At 45.0% G+C, this 14924-nt stretch overlaps 1 protein-coding gene across 1 annotated transcript; it reads right to left on the bottom strand.

Annotated features, from left to right (window-relative positions):
• Positions 1–2612: 2612 nt before the first annotated feature.
• On the bottom strand, positions 2613–4000 carry LOC308609397 (uncharacterized protein CXorf49 homolog; the record flags this gene model as incomplete). The annotated part of the gene is made up of 2 exons (XM_081223076.1): positions 2613–2660; positions 2759–4000. The coding sequence occupies 2 exons, from the start codon at positions 3998–4000 to the stop codon at positions 2613–2615; spliced, it is 1290 nt and encodes a 429-aa protein (XP_081079202.1).
• Between the last annotated feature and the right edge of the window lie 10924 nt (positions 4001–14924).

Here is a 14924-nt window from a genome sequence, read left to right as displayed (position 1 = left end):
GGCTGGTCCAGAGTCCCCACCACAGGATGCGAAAGATACTGTTCTGGAAAAGGCTCTGCTGTGGAGCAGTGCCGTGCCCCGGCCCCCAACCCTACCCCTACCCCTCCAGAGAGAAGGCAGAACACATAATATGAGAGGTACTTTATTTCGAAACTGCTGTGAAACTGGGGAGGGGGCAAAACAAGGGTAGAGGAAGCCCTAGCTGAGGCAGAACAGGAGGGAACGAGCTTGGCCACAGCTCCCGGGCTCCAAAGGTACCAGCTGCCCCTCCTGCAGGAAGACGCTGGGCTCAACCTGTAAAACAGCAGAGTCAGGGAAGAGCCTCAAGCCAGGGCCAGCCCCCAGCCCTGCTCAACAGCCAGGACTGTGGGAAGGGGTACGGTGTGTGTAACACTCACTTCAAAGTGTCAGGATCGTGAGAGCCATGTCCTTCATGGTGTCTGCAACAGGGACAGGCATTAGTAGGCACTCCAGAGAGAGGGATATGGAAGCCCGTCCCCCTATCCCCGTGAGGAACCGCCTAGCCCTGAAACCTGAAACCCCCTCCAGACCCGATGCAAAGAGCTCTGGACCAGATCACTCCCCACCACCGGAATTGAATGTGGAACTGGTTCCTAAAGGGAAACAAAGTGAGCCAGCAGCTCTGATGCTGTGGGCCGTGCCACAACCAGTCAGATCCCATCACACACACAAACAAACAATACAGCAAGAACCTTAGAAGCCACACCAAGCAGCAGTTCAAGGGAAAATCAACGAGGCATCTCTAAAAGTCCTATCAGAAGGAGATTCCCTAGGACTGGTCTGGTTGGCAAAGTGTGCATGCAGTCCAGACAGTACTTTGCTACCTGTACACACGCCCAGGTGTACATGCACAGCCGGCTCCAGGGCCAGGCCTGCTAGGTTCTCCTCCCCACAGGGATGTTGGTCCCTGCGAGGCCGACTGCACCTGCAGCCCAGCCCCACCCCAGGTGCCCACCCGGGTTCTGAACTAAGACACCGCTCTCTGTCCCTGGTTCCTCATACCACATTTCTTCTTAAGGTCGTCTACTTCTCTCTGTAGCACGAGACACTAGGCCAGCAGACACAGGAGGAAATGATTAGTATAATCTGGCCTCCTCTCTCCTCCACCTTCTCCTCTCCACAGGGCCCTCCACCCCAAAGCCGGGTGGCTAGAATGGCAAGCGCTCCTCAGTGGAACGCAGGTGGGCTCCCTCCATGGGGTACGTGATGGGGGCAGGGGAGGGGTGGCCCCCACACATGTCAGCTGAACTTGGACCCAGATCCCACCCTCGAGTTTGGGCCTGCATTTCCAGGAGCCAGAGGAAGCATTACCCAAGGACAGCCCGGCATTCCCAGTGGCTGCTGCGGCGTTTCCGGTCTTGGGGGATGGTCAAGTGGCTCCCAGTCACCTGAGAGGGAAAGGACACACAATCCAGCTTCCCAGGCTCCCAGTGAGGTGGAAAGGGCCAAGTGGGGTCTACCGTGAGGTGAGGCGGCACCACCCTCTGCTGGCGACCAGCCGCCCCTGCTCTGCCCAGAAGCCCGAACCTTCTCTCTGGGCCTGCCTCCGCTGTTACCCGGGGGCAGCCATTTCGCCATTGCATTGTGGTCCCCAAGCTATGTGCCTCTGGATTCGCCCCTCCCAGAGCTGCAGCCACAGCCAGCACGTGGGAGAGCAATGTGGGCGAAAAGGACTTAACAGAAAAGGCTGTTCCCCTGTAAGGCTACACCCGGAGGAGCTGTTTGTGGCACTGCCACCGATCAGCCCCGCCGCACAAACCCCACACAGAGGATGATGTGGCTCAAGGCCAGCCCTGCCAGCACCCCGTCTCCTGTGGGAGAAGCTGCCTGAGAGAAAGGCTGTGCCCCCAACAGAGACAGAGACAGAGGTTTCTGCCCTCCACCCCTCTCCCCTCCCCTCCTATCAAACCCACGACACTCACCTGAGGGGACAGGCCCCCTGGGCATGACTTCTCCCTGGTTCAGGGCCAAGGGCTCTGATTTTCCTGGATCTTGGGGGCTTCTGGTGTCGACCTCACCACTGCTGGCTTTTCCACGATGCATGCGCGGATAAGATGTCCCTGGCCTGTGAGCTGGCAGCTGAAACAAAAATTTTTCACCGATTTGGAAAAGGAAGTGTGTGTGTGTGTGTGTGTGTGTGTGTGTGTGAGAGAGAGAGAGAGAGAGAGAGAGAGAGAGAGAGAGAGAGAGAGAGAGTGAGTGTGTTGTGTGATTTCGGCCGGGGTGAGGCAGGGAATTGGGAAGGGAATTGAAAGGCTGATCTCATTAGCACTTTCTCCCTCCGTCAGCCCCAGGCCAGCAGGCAGAGGTGATCTAGGGACAACAGTGGGGCACTGAGTAAGCCCAGGGCCCCTGCAAGGAAGGTCTGGGGAACAGCTAGGAAATAGGATTCAGGAAGCTGGTGAGTCTAAATACTGAGGCTTTTCGGGGAAGCTTTTAAGGGATCCCCCGACCCAATTCAGCTACCAACCCTCCCTTCCATCCCAGCCCCAGTCTCTCAGAGGACGCTGGAAACAGGCCAAGGGTGGAGAACCAGGCCCAGCACACCCGAAGTGCTACCTTACTGTTTGTCCCTAGTAAAAGGAGCCCGATCAGGCATCATAATGACCCAGTGACCGAGGGGCACCCAATGACGACCCCTGAGGGGTGGACAGAGGCAGCATGGGTGAAGACGTGTGCTCTGGGTGCGGTGGGGGCGGGGAAGAGTGGGGAGAGAGGAGGAGCCTGGCCTACTCACTTGGCCCTTTGGGGCTGGGTCTCTATTTGGGTCCTTATCTTCTCCCGCCACAGCCTCAGACTCCCTTGTCCACGTGACCACGGATTTCTTCCCAGCGCTGGTGTGCTTGGCCTGTTTGGTTCCGGAAGGGACCAAGGTATACCTCTTGGATCTCCCAAGCAGCGGAATACCAGAGACTGGGGGAAAGGTGGCCGGTTCCAGCGGAGGTGCCCAGATTCGCTGCCCCCAGGAAGGGAAGTTTTTCCCCAGGGCAAGTGTGGAGGCTCCCCCGAGGGATTTCTTCTCCTGGGTCCCCTTCTTCCTAGGAGTGACCTGCGGCAGGCCACCTGCCGTAGCAGCAGCAGCAGCAGCTCCCGGGGAGCTGGGCTTGCTGCCCCCGTCCCCCCAGAGCACGCTCTGCATTTTCTTAGGGGAAGAGATGCCCTGCTCTCCCACGCCCTGCCTTTCCACAACCGAAGAGAATCCTCGCAGAGCCGAGGACAAGGAAGAGCCTGTCACGTGAAGGAAATTCTCCCTGATTTGGAAATTCGAGTGACTGGGAGTGTCCCCGGGATCCTCGGGTCTGCTGGGCTCGGCCTGGCCTCCTCCTCCGGGGTAAGTACTCACCGTCATCAGCTCTGTGTCACTGAACTCATCTGAGGACTCGGAGTCGGATAGCTGCCGGACCAGGCCTTCATTGGAGAAGCGCTGGCGATCCACAGCCACGTTCAACCTACGCTTAGTGGCTCTCTCAGGCTTCCTCCAGGCCTGGCCCGCTTCGGGCCCACCGAGGGGGAGAGGGCCGGCCAGAGCCGGCGGTGCTACCCCACAGCTCTGGGCGGTCGCTCCTGGACCGCCGGGACCCGCCTCGAGGCCGGCGGACACTTCGAAGGAGGCGCAGGGCTCCGCCAACGGGTACCTGCAGAAGCCCAGCATGTCCCAGTCGTACAGCTGCTGCGTGGTGCCCGCCGCAGACTCCTCGGCCAGGTCCAGGAGGTCCCTCATGTCGTCAGCCGGGGAGTCAGGTCGGCCTTCACGGCCACACAGCACCGGACCTCCCGCTTCTAGCATCTCCCACTCTGACTGGAAGCTCTTGGGATCCGGGCAGCCGCTCCCGCCCCCGCCGCTCGGCAGCTTCCTGGGCTCAGGGCCGCGGTTGGGTCCCCGCGGAACTGCGCGGCCGGCCGGGCGGACGCCGGCTCGCTCCCCGCCCTCTGGGCCGAAACCCGTTCCCCACACAGACACCTCATCTGGGGAGCTCATGTCGCGACCCGGGCGGCCGCAGAACCAGGGCGACAGTTGATGGCCCGAGCTGCAGTCGCCGTCACGGCGGACGAGGCGGGCGGCGCTCTGTGAGCAGCGTCAACCACCTCAGGCGCCGCACGAGCTCGCCTCAGAAGAAACGACGCGCGACTTTCAGCGCGCCTCCCACGCCCACGCCGCGGCCACCTCATTGGTCCGGCCCCCGCCAACCAGCGGGCGCCTCGTTCGCCTGTCCCCTCGAGGCCTAGCCAATGGGGTCGAGGGCCTCTGCTTTGCCCTCAAGCCCGTGGGCGGTCCAAGCAGTTGGCTGGTGAAGGGGATGGTGGGAGTGCCTCCCTCTGTCAAGTCTCTCGGCCCGCCTCCTCCCGTCCCGCCTCCCCTTTCCAGTTAGAGTCACAGCTCTGAGCCTCCGTTTCCCATCTATACAGGGGATAGGGGAGTGAGGGCGCCGGGCTCCAGGGGTGGTGAGGATGAAATGTCAAGATGGAGGCACTGGACACCTAGCACGCGCCGAAAGCATTTGCCAGTCTCCCCTCCACCGCAAGCCTTACGACCCAACAGGAGAATGGGCATAGGAGTCCCGCAGTCAGTGATCAGGGGTCGGCCAGAGAGCAAAGGGATTGTATTTTCATTCTGTATGGTCTCTGTCTCAACTGCTGCATCAAATGTGGCTCAGCAAACGTTATTGGCAGGCGGGTTTAGCGGACAGACTGGGGTTGGCGGACAGATTGGGGTTGGCCTCGCTCCATCAGCCCTTCCCCCTCTCTGAGGCAAATTCAAAGAAGAGGAAATCGCAGTGTCCAGTTACACCCCAAAAGATGCTCGCCACCGCTGATCCTGGAGATGTGAACTAAAACCACGAATCGGGTTTCACACACTAGGTTGACAACCTTCAACGAGCTTAACCATTCCGAGGGTGGGAGAGGTGAGGAGCAAACCCCTGTGGCGGTGGTGCAAGAGACCCATTTGGGAGGTAATTTGGCAGAATCCATTGAAAGCAACTTAGTGCCAGCACGGACTCTGCGCCTGGCACTCTTCTAAGTGCTGGGCATAAATAGTAATGCATCCACATGACACGCCTAGAACTCTAGTGCCAGCTATTACTGGCCTCTTACCGGTGAGCAAACAGGCACTGAGAGGTTCAGCCACTGGCCCAAGGTCCTTCGGCTCGTGGGGATCAGCGGCAGGGTTGAAACCAATCAATCTGACTCCAGAGTCCTTGTTTTGAGCCCAAGATCTTAAAAAGGAAAAAAAAAATAGGTATTTCCTCTATGTTCCGGCAAGTCCCCCGCCTGGTACTTCTTCCCTAGACATGCTGGTACCTGTAGTGTACAGGAGCCCATGCACAAGGGTGTTGGTGTTGGGAAAAACTGGGAACACTCCAAATTCCCATCAGTAAGGAAATGGATGAATGCAACGTGGCTTAGCATCCAGTAGCATAAAGCGTGGCAGTCCAGCGGAATGCATCAGGCCATTCTCACAGCTTTTGAAAGCATCCTCCTGACTTCAAACTGCAAGTTGCAGACCGATGGCTTTGGATTCACATTTGTAAGTTAAATCACTTGCGTGCGTGGGCACACACACACACACCAGTCAATCCTATGTAATATATGAGAATTTAGTATATGTAGAAGTATGTTTTAAACTTTTTATGTATGCACATCCAAGGCCTACCAGTTGTGATGGCGGTCGGTGTGGATAGCCAGGTGTCTCTCAATTTTTCTTGGAACTGTCAGTTCTCAGCTTCCCTGAGCTGAGCAGTACTGATGTCTGGGTAGGGGTCCCTCACTTGGTTTCTATACGGCCCTTGGGTGTCAGAATTTCCCTTGTCTGCCACCCATCTCCTACTCTGACACCCCTCCATTCCTCCCATACCTTCCTTCTGCTCTTACCCGTTCATACTCCTCTGTCTTCAGTCACCTCTCTCTCCTGCATCCTGCTCTGGCTGACCTCCTGGAGAGTCCTGGCGTGTCTGAACCCCTCTTGCCTATGGAACTCAAAGGCCCAGTTTTCTGGGCCTGAGTTTCTGCACCTGAGAAGCTGGCCATGCTGGAGAAGTTACAGAGCAGGGGAGATTTGGTGCACTGTAAATCTGCAATTCTCCTCCTTGAGCCTGCCCCCGATGGTACCTGCCTGTTTGTGGATACCGCCCTCTTCCACTTCTCCCAGTGACTTTTTAAGTCATGGTGTGCTATTTCAAATATGTTAAAATGGATAAGGAAGGATATAGCAAAATCTCCTGCTTCCACCAGCATCCTATGAAACATTACTAGTGGATCCAGTGGAAGCCTCCATCTTCCCTCTCACCATTTCCATTCCCTTCCTCCCTCCCCCATAGAGAGACTCCCAGAACTTCTTCTCACCTTCTCCACTCTCTTCGTCCCTGTGGCTCTCCTACCTCCTCTTCCCATACATCCCATACATCTCCAATGATGTCACTAATCTCTGCTTTAACCCCTTATGCTTACCAGGATCCAATACTGGTTTTGACTTACATTCTTGGCCTGGGGTGGGAGCCAGTGGCAGAGGTTCCTCTTGGCTTTCCCCACCGTGATAGCTCTTACTCCACAGACCAATGACCCAATGTGTAGGTCATTGCTCCAACTGCCAAGTGTATCACTTAGAATTATCAGCTTGGGGACTGGAGAAATGACCACTGTGTTTGTCCAGGGACCCAGTCAGCTCACCGTGAACTGATCTCTATCCCCAACTCCTTTTACTGCCAGAACCTCATAAGCCCCACTCTAATGGGGCCCCATCATGACACTTTGGGCTTCCGGGATCAATGTCAGCTCAGAAACTGTGTCCAGTAGTCCTAGATATGTCTGTGTCCAGTGCCAGTGTGCAGTCACCCAAGCATCTAAGAACAGTGCTATGAACATTTGCATACAGATTTTTTTGTGAATATAAGTTTTCATTTCTCTTGGGTAAATATCTAGGAGTTAACTTGCTGGATTGAATCGTTAGTGTATTTTTTACTGTTTCCAGAGAGTCTATACCATTTTTTGCATTCTCACCAACAATGCAGGAGAGTTCTAGCTGTTCCTCAGTCTGTCTAGCACTTGGTATTGTCTGTATTTTGTTTTTATTTCAGCCATGCTTATAGCTATGTTGTCGTATTTCATTCTGGCTTTAGTTATTTCCCTAATGACTAATGAGGTCAAACATCTTCTCAATAGCTTACTGACCATCCAATAAGCAAGATGTCAGTTCGATTTTTTCTTTGCTCATTGTTTATTGTGTTGTTTGATTTCTCATTACTGAATATCGAATGTTCTTTATCTCTTTCGGATACAAGTTTTTTTATCATGTGTGCTTTGCAAATATTGTTTCCCAATCTGTGGCTTATGCTTTCAAAAACAAAGAAACAGACAAAACCCAAATAACACAATTTAAAAATGGACCAAGGAATTGATTAGATATTTCTCCAAAGAAGACACATAAATGACCTACAGGTATAAGAAAAATGCTCAACATCACTAGTCAACAGGGAAATGCAATTCAAAACCACAATGAGTTATCACCTCACAACTGTTAACATGGCCAGTATTAAAAAAATAAAACTTAAAATAGCAAGTGTTGGCAAGGTAGTGAAGAAAATGAATCCCTTGTGGATTGCTGGTGGGAGTGTAAAATTGTGCACCCACCATGGAAAACAGTATGGAAGTTCCTAAAAAAATAAAACTAGAACTCCCATATGATCCAGCATTCTCACTTCCGTATATTTACATTTACATTACAAAATAATTGAAATCAGGATCTTGCATAGATTATTGCACTCCCATGTTCATTGTACCATTATTCACAATAGTCAAGAGGTGAAGACAACCTAAATATCTATCAACAGGTGAATGGACAAAAGGTGGTATATATAATGTATACATATAACAGAATATTATTCAGCCTTTAAAAAGAAGGAAATCTTGCTATATGCTGTAGTATGGATGAACTTTGAGGATATTATACTAAGTGAAGTAAGCCAATCACAAAGGACAAATACTGCATGTTTCCACTTATATGGGGTACCTAAAGTAGTCAAACTCTTAGAAACAGAAAGTAGAATCCTGGTTGCCAAGGGCTTGGGGGAGGGGGAAATGGGGAGTTGTTGTTCCATGAGTATAGATTTGCAGTCATGCAAGATGAAGAATTCCGGAGATCTGATTACAACAATGTTCATATAGTTAACAACACTGTACACTAAAAACATTGTTAATAAGGTAGGTTTCCTATTATGTGTTTTTGCAATAAAAATGAATTAAAAAATAAAATGCCTTATTCAATGGCTTTTTGTATATTCACAGTTGTGCATCTATCACAATCAATTTTAGGATATTTTTGTTAGCCCAAGAAGACGCCCTATATCCCTTACCCAACACCCTGAACCCCCCCAACCTACCCCCAGCCCTATAGGCAAGTAATAAACTACTTTCTGTCTCTATGATTTGCCTATTTAGTAAATTTGGTATAAATGGAATCACACAATATATAGTACATTTTGTCTGGCTTCTTTCACTTAATATAATGTTTTCAAGGTTCACCCATGTTGTAGCATGTATCAGTACTTCATTTATTTTTATTGCCAAATAATATTCCATGGTATGGGTATACCACATTCTATTTATACATTCATCAGTTTATGGGCATTTGGGTTATGTTTAGTTTGGGAATGTTGTGGATAATATTCCCAAACTAAATGCTGTTAAGCATATTCATATACATTTTGAGTTCATGAGATTTTGTGTGAACATATGTTTGCAGTTCTCTTCGGTAGATCCCTAGGAATGGACATTCAGGATCATATGGTAACTCTATGTTTAACTTTTTAAGAAAACACCAGAATATTTTCCAAAAAGATTCAACTATTTTACATTATCACCAGAAGTGTATGAGGATTCAAGTTTCTCCAAGTCCAAATATTTGTTATTATCTGTATTTTAGATTATAGCCATCCTATTTTTTTTTGCAACATGGTATCTCATTATGGTTTTGATTTACATTTCCCTACTGACTAGTGGTTCTGAACATCCTTTCATATGCTTATTAACCATTTCTATACCTTCTTTGGTTAAATGTCTATACAAATCTTTTGCCCAATTTTTTAATGGGGTCATTTTCTTATTTATTTATTATTCTTATTCTTTATTCTGCATACAAGTTCTTTGGTAGATCTGTGACTTTCAAATATTTTCTCCCAGTCTGTACCTTGTCTTTTCATTTTCTGAATAGTGCCTTCTGAAGCATAAATGTTTTAAATTTTGACGAAGTCCAATTTATCAAGTTTTTCTTTTATGGATCATGCTTTTGGTGTTGTATCTAAGAAATCATCGCCTAGCTCATGCATACAAATATTTTTCTCCTAGGGCTTCTTTTAACAGATTTATAGTTGTAGGTTTTACTTTTAAGTCTCTGATCCATTTTGCATTAAGTTTTGTGTGTGCTGTGAAGTAAGGTTCAAAGTTTGTATTTTTGCATGATATCCAGTTGTACCAGCACCACATGTTGAAAAGACTATCCTTTCCCCATTGCATTGAAAATCATTGACAATAAATATAAGCATAGTTTGTTATTTCTAAACTCTCAATTCTGTTCCATTGATCTATCTCTATGTCAGTATCACACTAACTTGATTATCTGTATTTTTATCGTAAGTTTTGAAATCACAAAGTGGAATCTTCCAAGTTTGTTCTTTTTTGAAGTAGTTTTGGATATTCTGTTTTGTTCTGTTTTGTTTTGTTTTTCATTTCCATATGAATTTTCTGGATCAGCCTGTGAGTTTCTACAAAGAAAGCCTGCTGAAATTTCGATAGAGATTGAATTGAATCTATATGTCAATTTGGGGAGAATTACCATATAAATATTGAGTCTTACAACCATGAACATGCAATGCCTTTCCAGTTATTTAGATCATCTTTAATTTCTCTCAACAAACATCAATTTGTGTTTCTCAGTGCGTAAGTATTACATTTGGTTTGTTAAATATATGCCTAAGCATTTTATTCTTTTTGATGCTATTGTAACTAGAATTAAGTGTTCCTTGATTTCATTTTTGGATTATTTGCTACATGTATTTAGCAATAAAATTTGTTTTATATATTACTCTTGTATTCTGTGATCTGTTGAACTTCTTTATTAGTTCTACCGTTAGATCCGTTTTTGTGGATTCCTTAGGATTGTCTGCATATGAAATCATGTCATCTGAGAATAAAAAAAAAACTCCCTTTTTATTTCCTACCTGGATGACTTTTAGTTCTTCTTCTTCCCTGTTTGAACTGGCTCAAACTTCCAGTGCAATAATGAATAAAAGTAGTGAGCATGTCTTTGTTGCTGACTTTAGGGAAAAGGTATGCAGTCTTTCACTACTAAATATGATGTTAGCTGTAGGTTTTTCATAGATATCCTTTATGATGCTGAAGAAATTTCTTTCTATTCCTAGTTTTTATATTGTTTTTATCATGAAAGGTGGTGGAATTTTGTCACATGCTCTTTCTGTGTCAGTTAATATGATAATGTTTCAGTGCTTTCTTCTTTTAAAATAGTGTATTACATAAATTGATTTTTAGATGTTAAACCAACCTTGCATTTCTAGAATAAATCCCACTTGGTTATGGTATATTATCCTTTTTATATGTTTCTGAATTCAGTTTGTTAATATTTTCTTGAGGGTTATTTCATCTGTATTCATGAGAAAGATTGGTATGCAATTTTCTTTATTTTGGATGTCTTTGTGTGTTTTGGGCATCAGGGTAATTGTGCTGGTCTCAGCCAATTGATAGTGATACTGTCAGCTAGAAATACCTGGAGGCACTTATCTGTACTCCAAGGCGAGCCCCCACAGATATTTCCCCTTTCAGAACCAATGTTGTGGTTGAACTAGCCCTTGTGGTTCTTATTATAATTGCAAGATGCACCTCAGCAATAACCTTTAGGAGACTGTGAAAGGACGAAGTTTATTACTCACAGGTCATGGAGGGTACATGGCATGCCTTGGACCACACAGAAAGGTTGTGGGTGGAGAAAGAGAGCTGGGACCTGGGGTTATGTATGTATCGGGGTCAAGAGTGAGGGGCCTAGGGTTTCTCAGATTCACTCTTTATTGATGAATTTAACACAGAATGGGAATTAAAGCACAAGAAGGGAAAAACAAGCAGCCAAAGGGTCAGTTATCTAAGTCAATCAGAGATCTCTAAAACAAAGGAAACTTCAGGGGTGTGGTGGCCTGGCTCTTTACCTAGTCGTGTAGCTGGCAATTTGTTCTTTTTGATATAGCTGTCTTTGAAGTGGTGCCTCAGCAATCAAAAGCTTAATGTCAGGCACTTGCATTACAATTAAGAAAAAAAAAACTGTCAGAGGCTCACACTACAGTAATATTGGCCTACTAGAGCTATTTTGAAAGTGTTCATTCCTCTTCTATTTTCTGGAAGAATTTCTGGAGTGTTGCTATTATTTCCATCTGAAATGTTTGATAGCATTCAGCAGTGATGCCATCTGGACAGGAGCATGATTGTGGGAACATTTTTAATTATTAATTTAATTGATTGTCTATTATTGAGTCTGTTTTGAAGTTTGTGTCTCTCTACAAATGTTTTCATTGCATATATGTGTCTAATTTGTTGGTATAAAATTTTTCATACTATTTTCTTATGTTTTTTTAAATTCAATAGGCTCAGTGGTGATGTCTCCCTTTTCAGCCCTGATTTTAGTGATTCCTTAGGAATCTTTTTTTTTTTCTTGGTCAGTCTGCCTAAGGTTTGTGATTTGTTATCTTTTTAAAAAACCATCTTTTGGTTTCATTGTGTTGTCCAAAAAAATTAATCAATAGTCAATCGAAGAAAAATGGAAATTTTTATTTGAGCCAACCTGAGGACTATAAGCTGGGAGACAATCTTCAGAAAACTCTGAGGACTGTTCCACCCATTGGAGGTAAAACCATGATATAAGTTTTTGAGACAAAGTAGCATATTAATAGTTTACATAGTCCAACAAGGCGAGTAGTGGGTATTAATGAGGCATTACAGGATTGAGAAAGGAAAGTTATCTCTTAAGGAGTTACCTCGCTGATTCCAGGAGGAAATTTCTTTTTCTTCTTTCTTTCTTTCTTTTCTTTCTTTCTTTCTTTCTTTCTTTCTTTTTTTTCTTTTCTTTTTTTTTTTTTGGTGTGTGGGCATTCCTGTATCTTTTAAGGGGATCTAGTTAATGTATAATGTGATGCACAAATCACACTAAAGGGGAGGGGGTAGTGGCTCAAATGGGCAGAGAGAGAATTTTATGTTTAAAATGTTTCTTGTCCTGCCTGAAAATAATTTTATTTCATTAATTCCACTTTTGATCATTAATCTTTCAATAGAAAGCATTAGGTGATCAAGTATTTGGTCCCTAAATGCTAGGGTGGTTCTTTACGTGCCTTGGGTCCATCATGTCCCTCGATGCTGGGCCCTAATAGCCCGGTTCTTTCTTTCCTTTTAGGGGGTGGTACTAGTAAGATGTCTGGCAAGGACTAACGGCCAATTCCACGTTGTCCAATAGGACTTGCACCAATTTTACCTTGCATGTGCATTGTGCATGTCCATTATTTTATAGAGAACTATAGATGTGATCAATAGTTTCCAGTTGTTTAGATATCATTATCTTAGTAGGAGCAGGTGATACACAGTGCAAAAAACAAGAAACTAAAACTTTATAAGTTACACAAATTGTAATCAAAGTTGGAAATAGGAGCAACAATATCATTAGTAAAGATTTAAGCCAATATCCTCTTGAACCATACCATTTTCCTAGCATTTCCCTTAAACTGGGAAGACGATCATTCAGAGTGGAAATCCAATTTTTCATACGCATCATAAGCGGGGGTTGCATTGGAAGACTCATCAGGTATAAAAACAAAACATTCACTATGTATTACAACATAAGCTTCCCCTTGGGAAGCTGTTAGAATATTGAGGGCCATGCAATTCTATAGGACTGCTTTTCTCATCATGGAAATTTCTGAACTGAGCAAACACACAGCTTGGTTACTATCATTTAAGGCTTGCTGGGTGGATTTTGTTAAAGCCTCTATATGAGTAATGATATCTTCTATTCCAAGTGAAGGAATAAATATTGCAGCCAAATAATCATACCATTGGAAAACTGATTGAACCCAACATGCCCACATTGAAAGCAGGATGACAGCAGCTGTTTTCAAGGCTACCTGTAGGTGACATTGAACCTGAAGGAAACCAATTGTACACCTTCCTAACCAATCTGGGGAGATCCAAGGTCATAAATTTGTTCTATAAACCTATTGGGTCCTGTTAGAAGCTATCCCACAACTTTAACATCTAGTGAAAACTGTCTTTCAGACATTGAAACATACACCCAAAGGTTATCAAATATTAGGTACGATTCATTTGGGATTTAAAACCACTTACTAATGTGTATCTTGAGGCCATCGTTCTGCAACTTGCCGTTTGAAGTCAGGAGGATGCTTTCTTCTTTTAGTGTCTCTCTTGTGGTTTGATGATTTTCTTCAGTGTTATGTTTGTGTTCCTTTCTCTCTAGTTTTGGTATAACTATAGTAGGTCTTTGATTTATGGTTACCATGGAGTTCATTTATGTTGACCTATAACTATTTGATTTAAGCCAATAGTCATTAAGTTCAAACACATTCTGAAAGCTCTACATTTTTTACTCACCTCCCAACATTTTGTGTTTTTTATGTCATATTTCACATCTTCATGTCTATCATTTAACTGTTTATTGTAGTTACAGTTGATTTTACAATTTTTGTCTTTTAACCTTTGTACTAGCTTATTTAACTGGTAAATACCCAGCCTTTATGATATAATTGCTTCACCAGTATATTTTCCCCGTCCTTTAATTTCTTATTTCCTGTTGTAGTCAGTGTTTGTTTTTTTTTTTTTTTTTTTACTTCAAGAAGACCTTTTAACCCTTCTTGTAAGGTTGGTTTAGTATTGATGAACTCTTTTAATTTTTGCTTGTCTGAGAAGCCTTTATGTCTCCTTCAATTCTGAATGATAACCTTGCTGGGTAAAGTATCCTAGGTTGTAGGGTTTTCCCTCTCAGCACTTTAAATCTTATCATGCCACTCCCTTCTGACATGCAAAGTATATGCAGAAAAATTAGCTGACAGGCTTATGGGACTTCCCTTGTATGTGACTCTTGTTTTTCTCTTGCTACCTTTAGAATTCTCTCTTTAACTTTTGCCCTTTTAATTATATGTCTTGATGTGGGTGTGTATGGGTTCATTTTGTTTGGGACTCTCTGTGCTTCCTCTGTGTTTCTTTCTTCAGATTAGGGAAGTTTTCAGCCATAATTTCATCAAATACATTTTTCAACCCCTTTCTCTCTCTCTTCTCCTCTGGGACCCCTATAATGCAAATGTGAGTATGCTTGATGTTGTCCCACAGGTCCCTTAAATTATTCTCATTAAAAAAATTGTTTTCTGCACTTATGATTGAGTGATTTCCATTATTCTACTTTCCAGACTGCTTATGTGTTCTTCTCTGTCACCTAATCTGCTGTTATTTCCCTCTAGTGTATTTGCAATTTCAGTTATTATATTCGGCTCTGACTTGTCCTTTTTATATTTTCTAGTTCTTTGTTAAAAATTCTCACTGTGTTCATCTATTCTTTGCCCCAGTTCAGTTAGCATTCATATTACTACTGCTATGAACTCTTCATCAGTTATTTATCAGTTTCCTTAGGGTTTTTTTCAGCATTTTTTCTTGTCTTTAATTTGAAACATGTTCCCCTGTCTACTCATCTTTTTAAAACTTTCTCTGTCTGTATGAAATCAGGTGAGACAGTTATCTATCCCAGTCTTGTGGGTGTGTTCTTGTGTGGGACCATCCCTGTTCAGTCTGCATGTGCCCAGTGGCTCTGGAGGGAGAGCTAGATATGAAGTGAGCATGGGCTGCATCTTCCC

The sequence above is a fragment of the Mesoplodon bidens genome (genome assembly GCF_964165515.1).
Source record: "Mesoplodon bidens genome assembly, chromosome: X".
Taxonomy (NCBI): domain Eukaryota; kingdom Metazoa; phylum Chordata; class Mammalia; order Artiodactyla; family Ziphiidae; genus Mesoplodon; species Mesoplodon bidens.
This window is presented reverse-complemented; position numbering and strand designations above follow the sequence as displayed.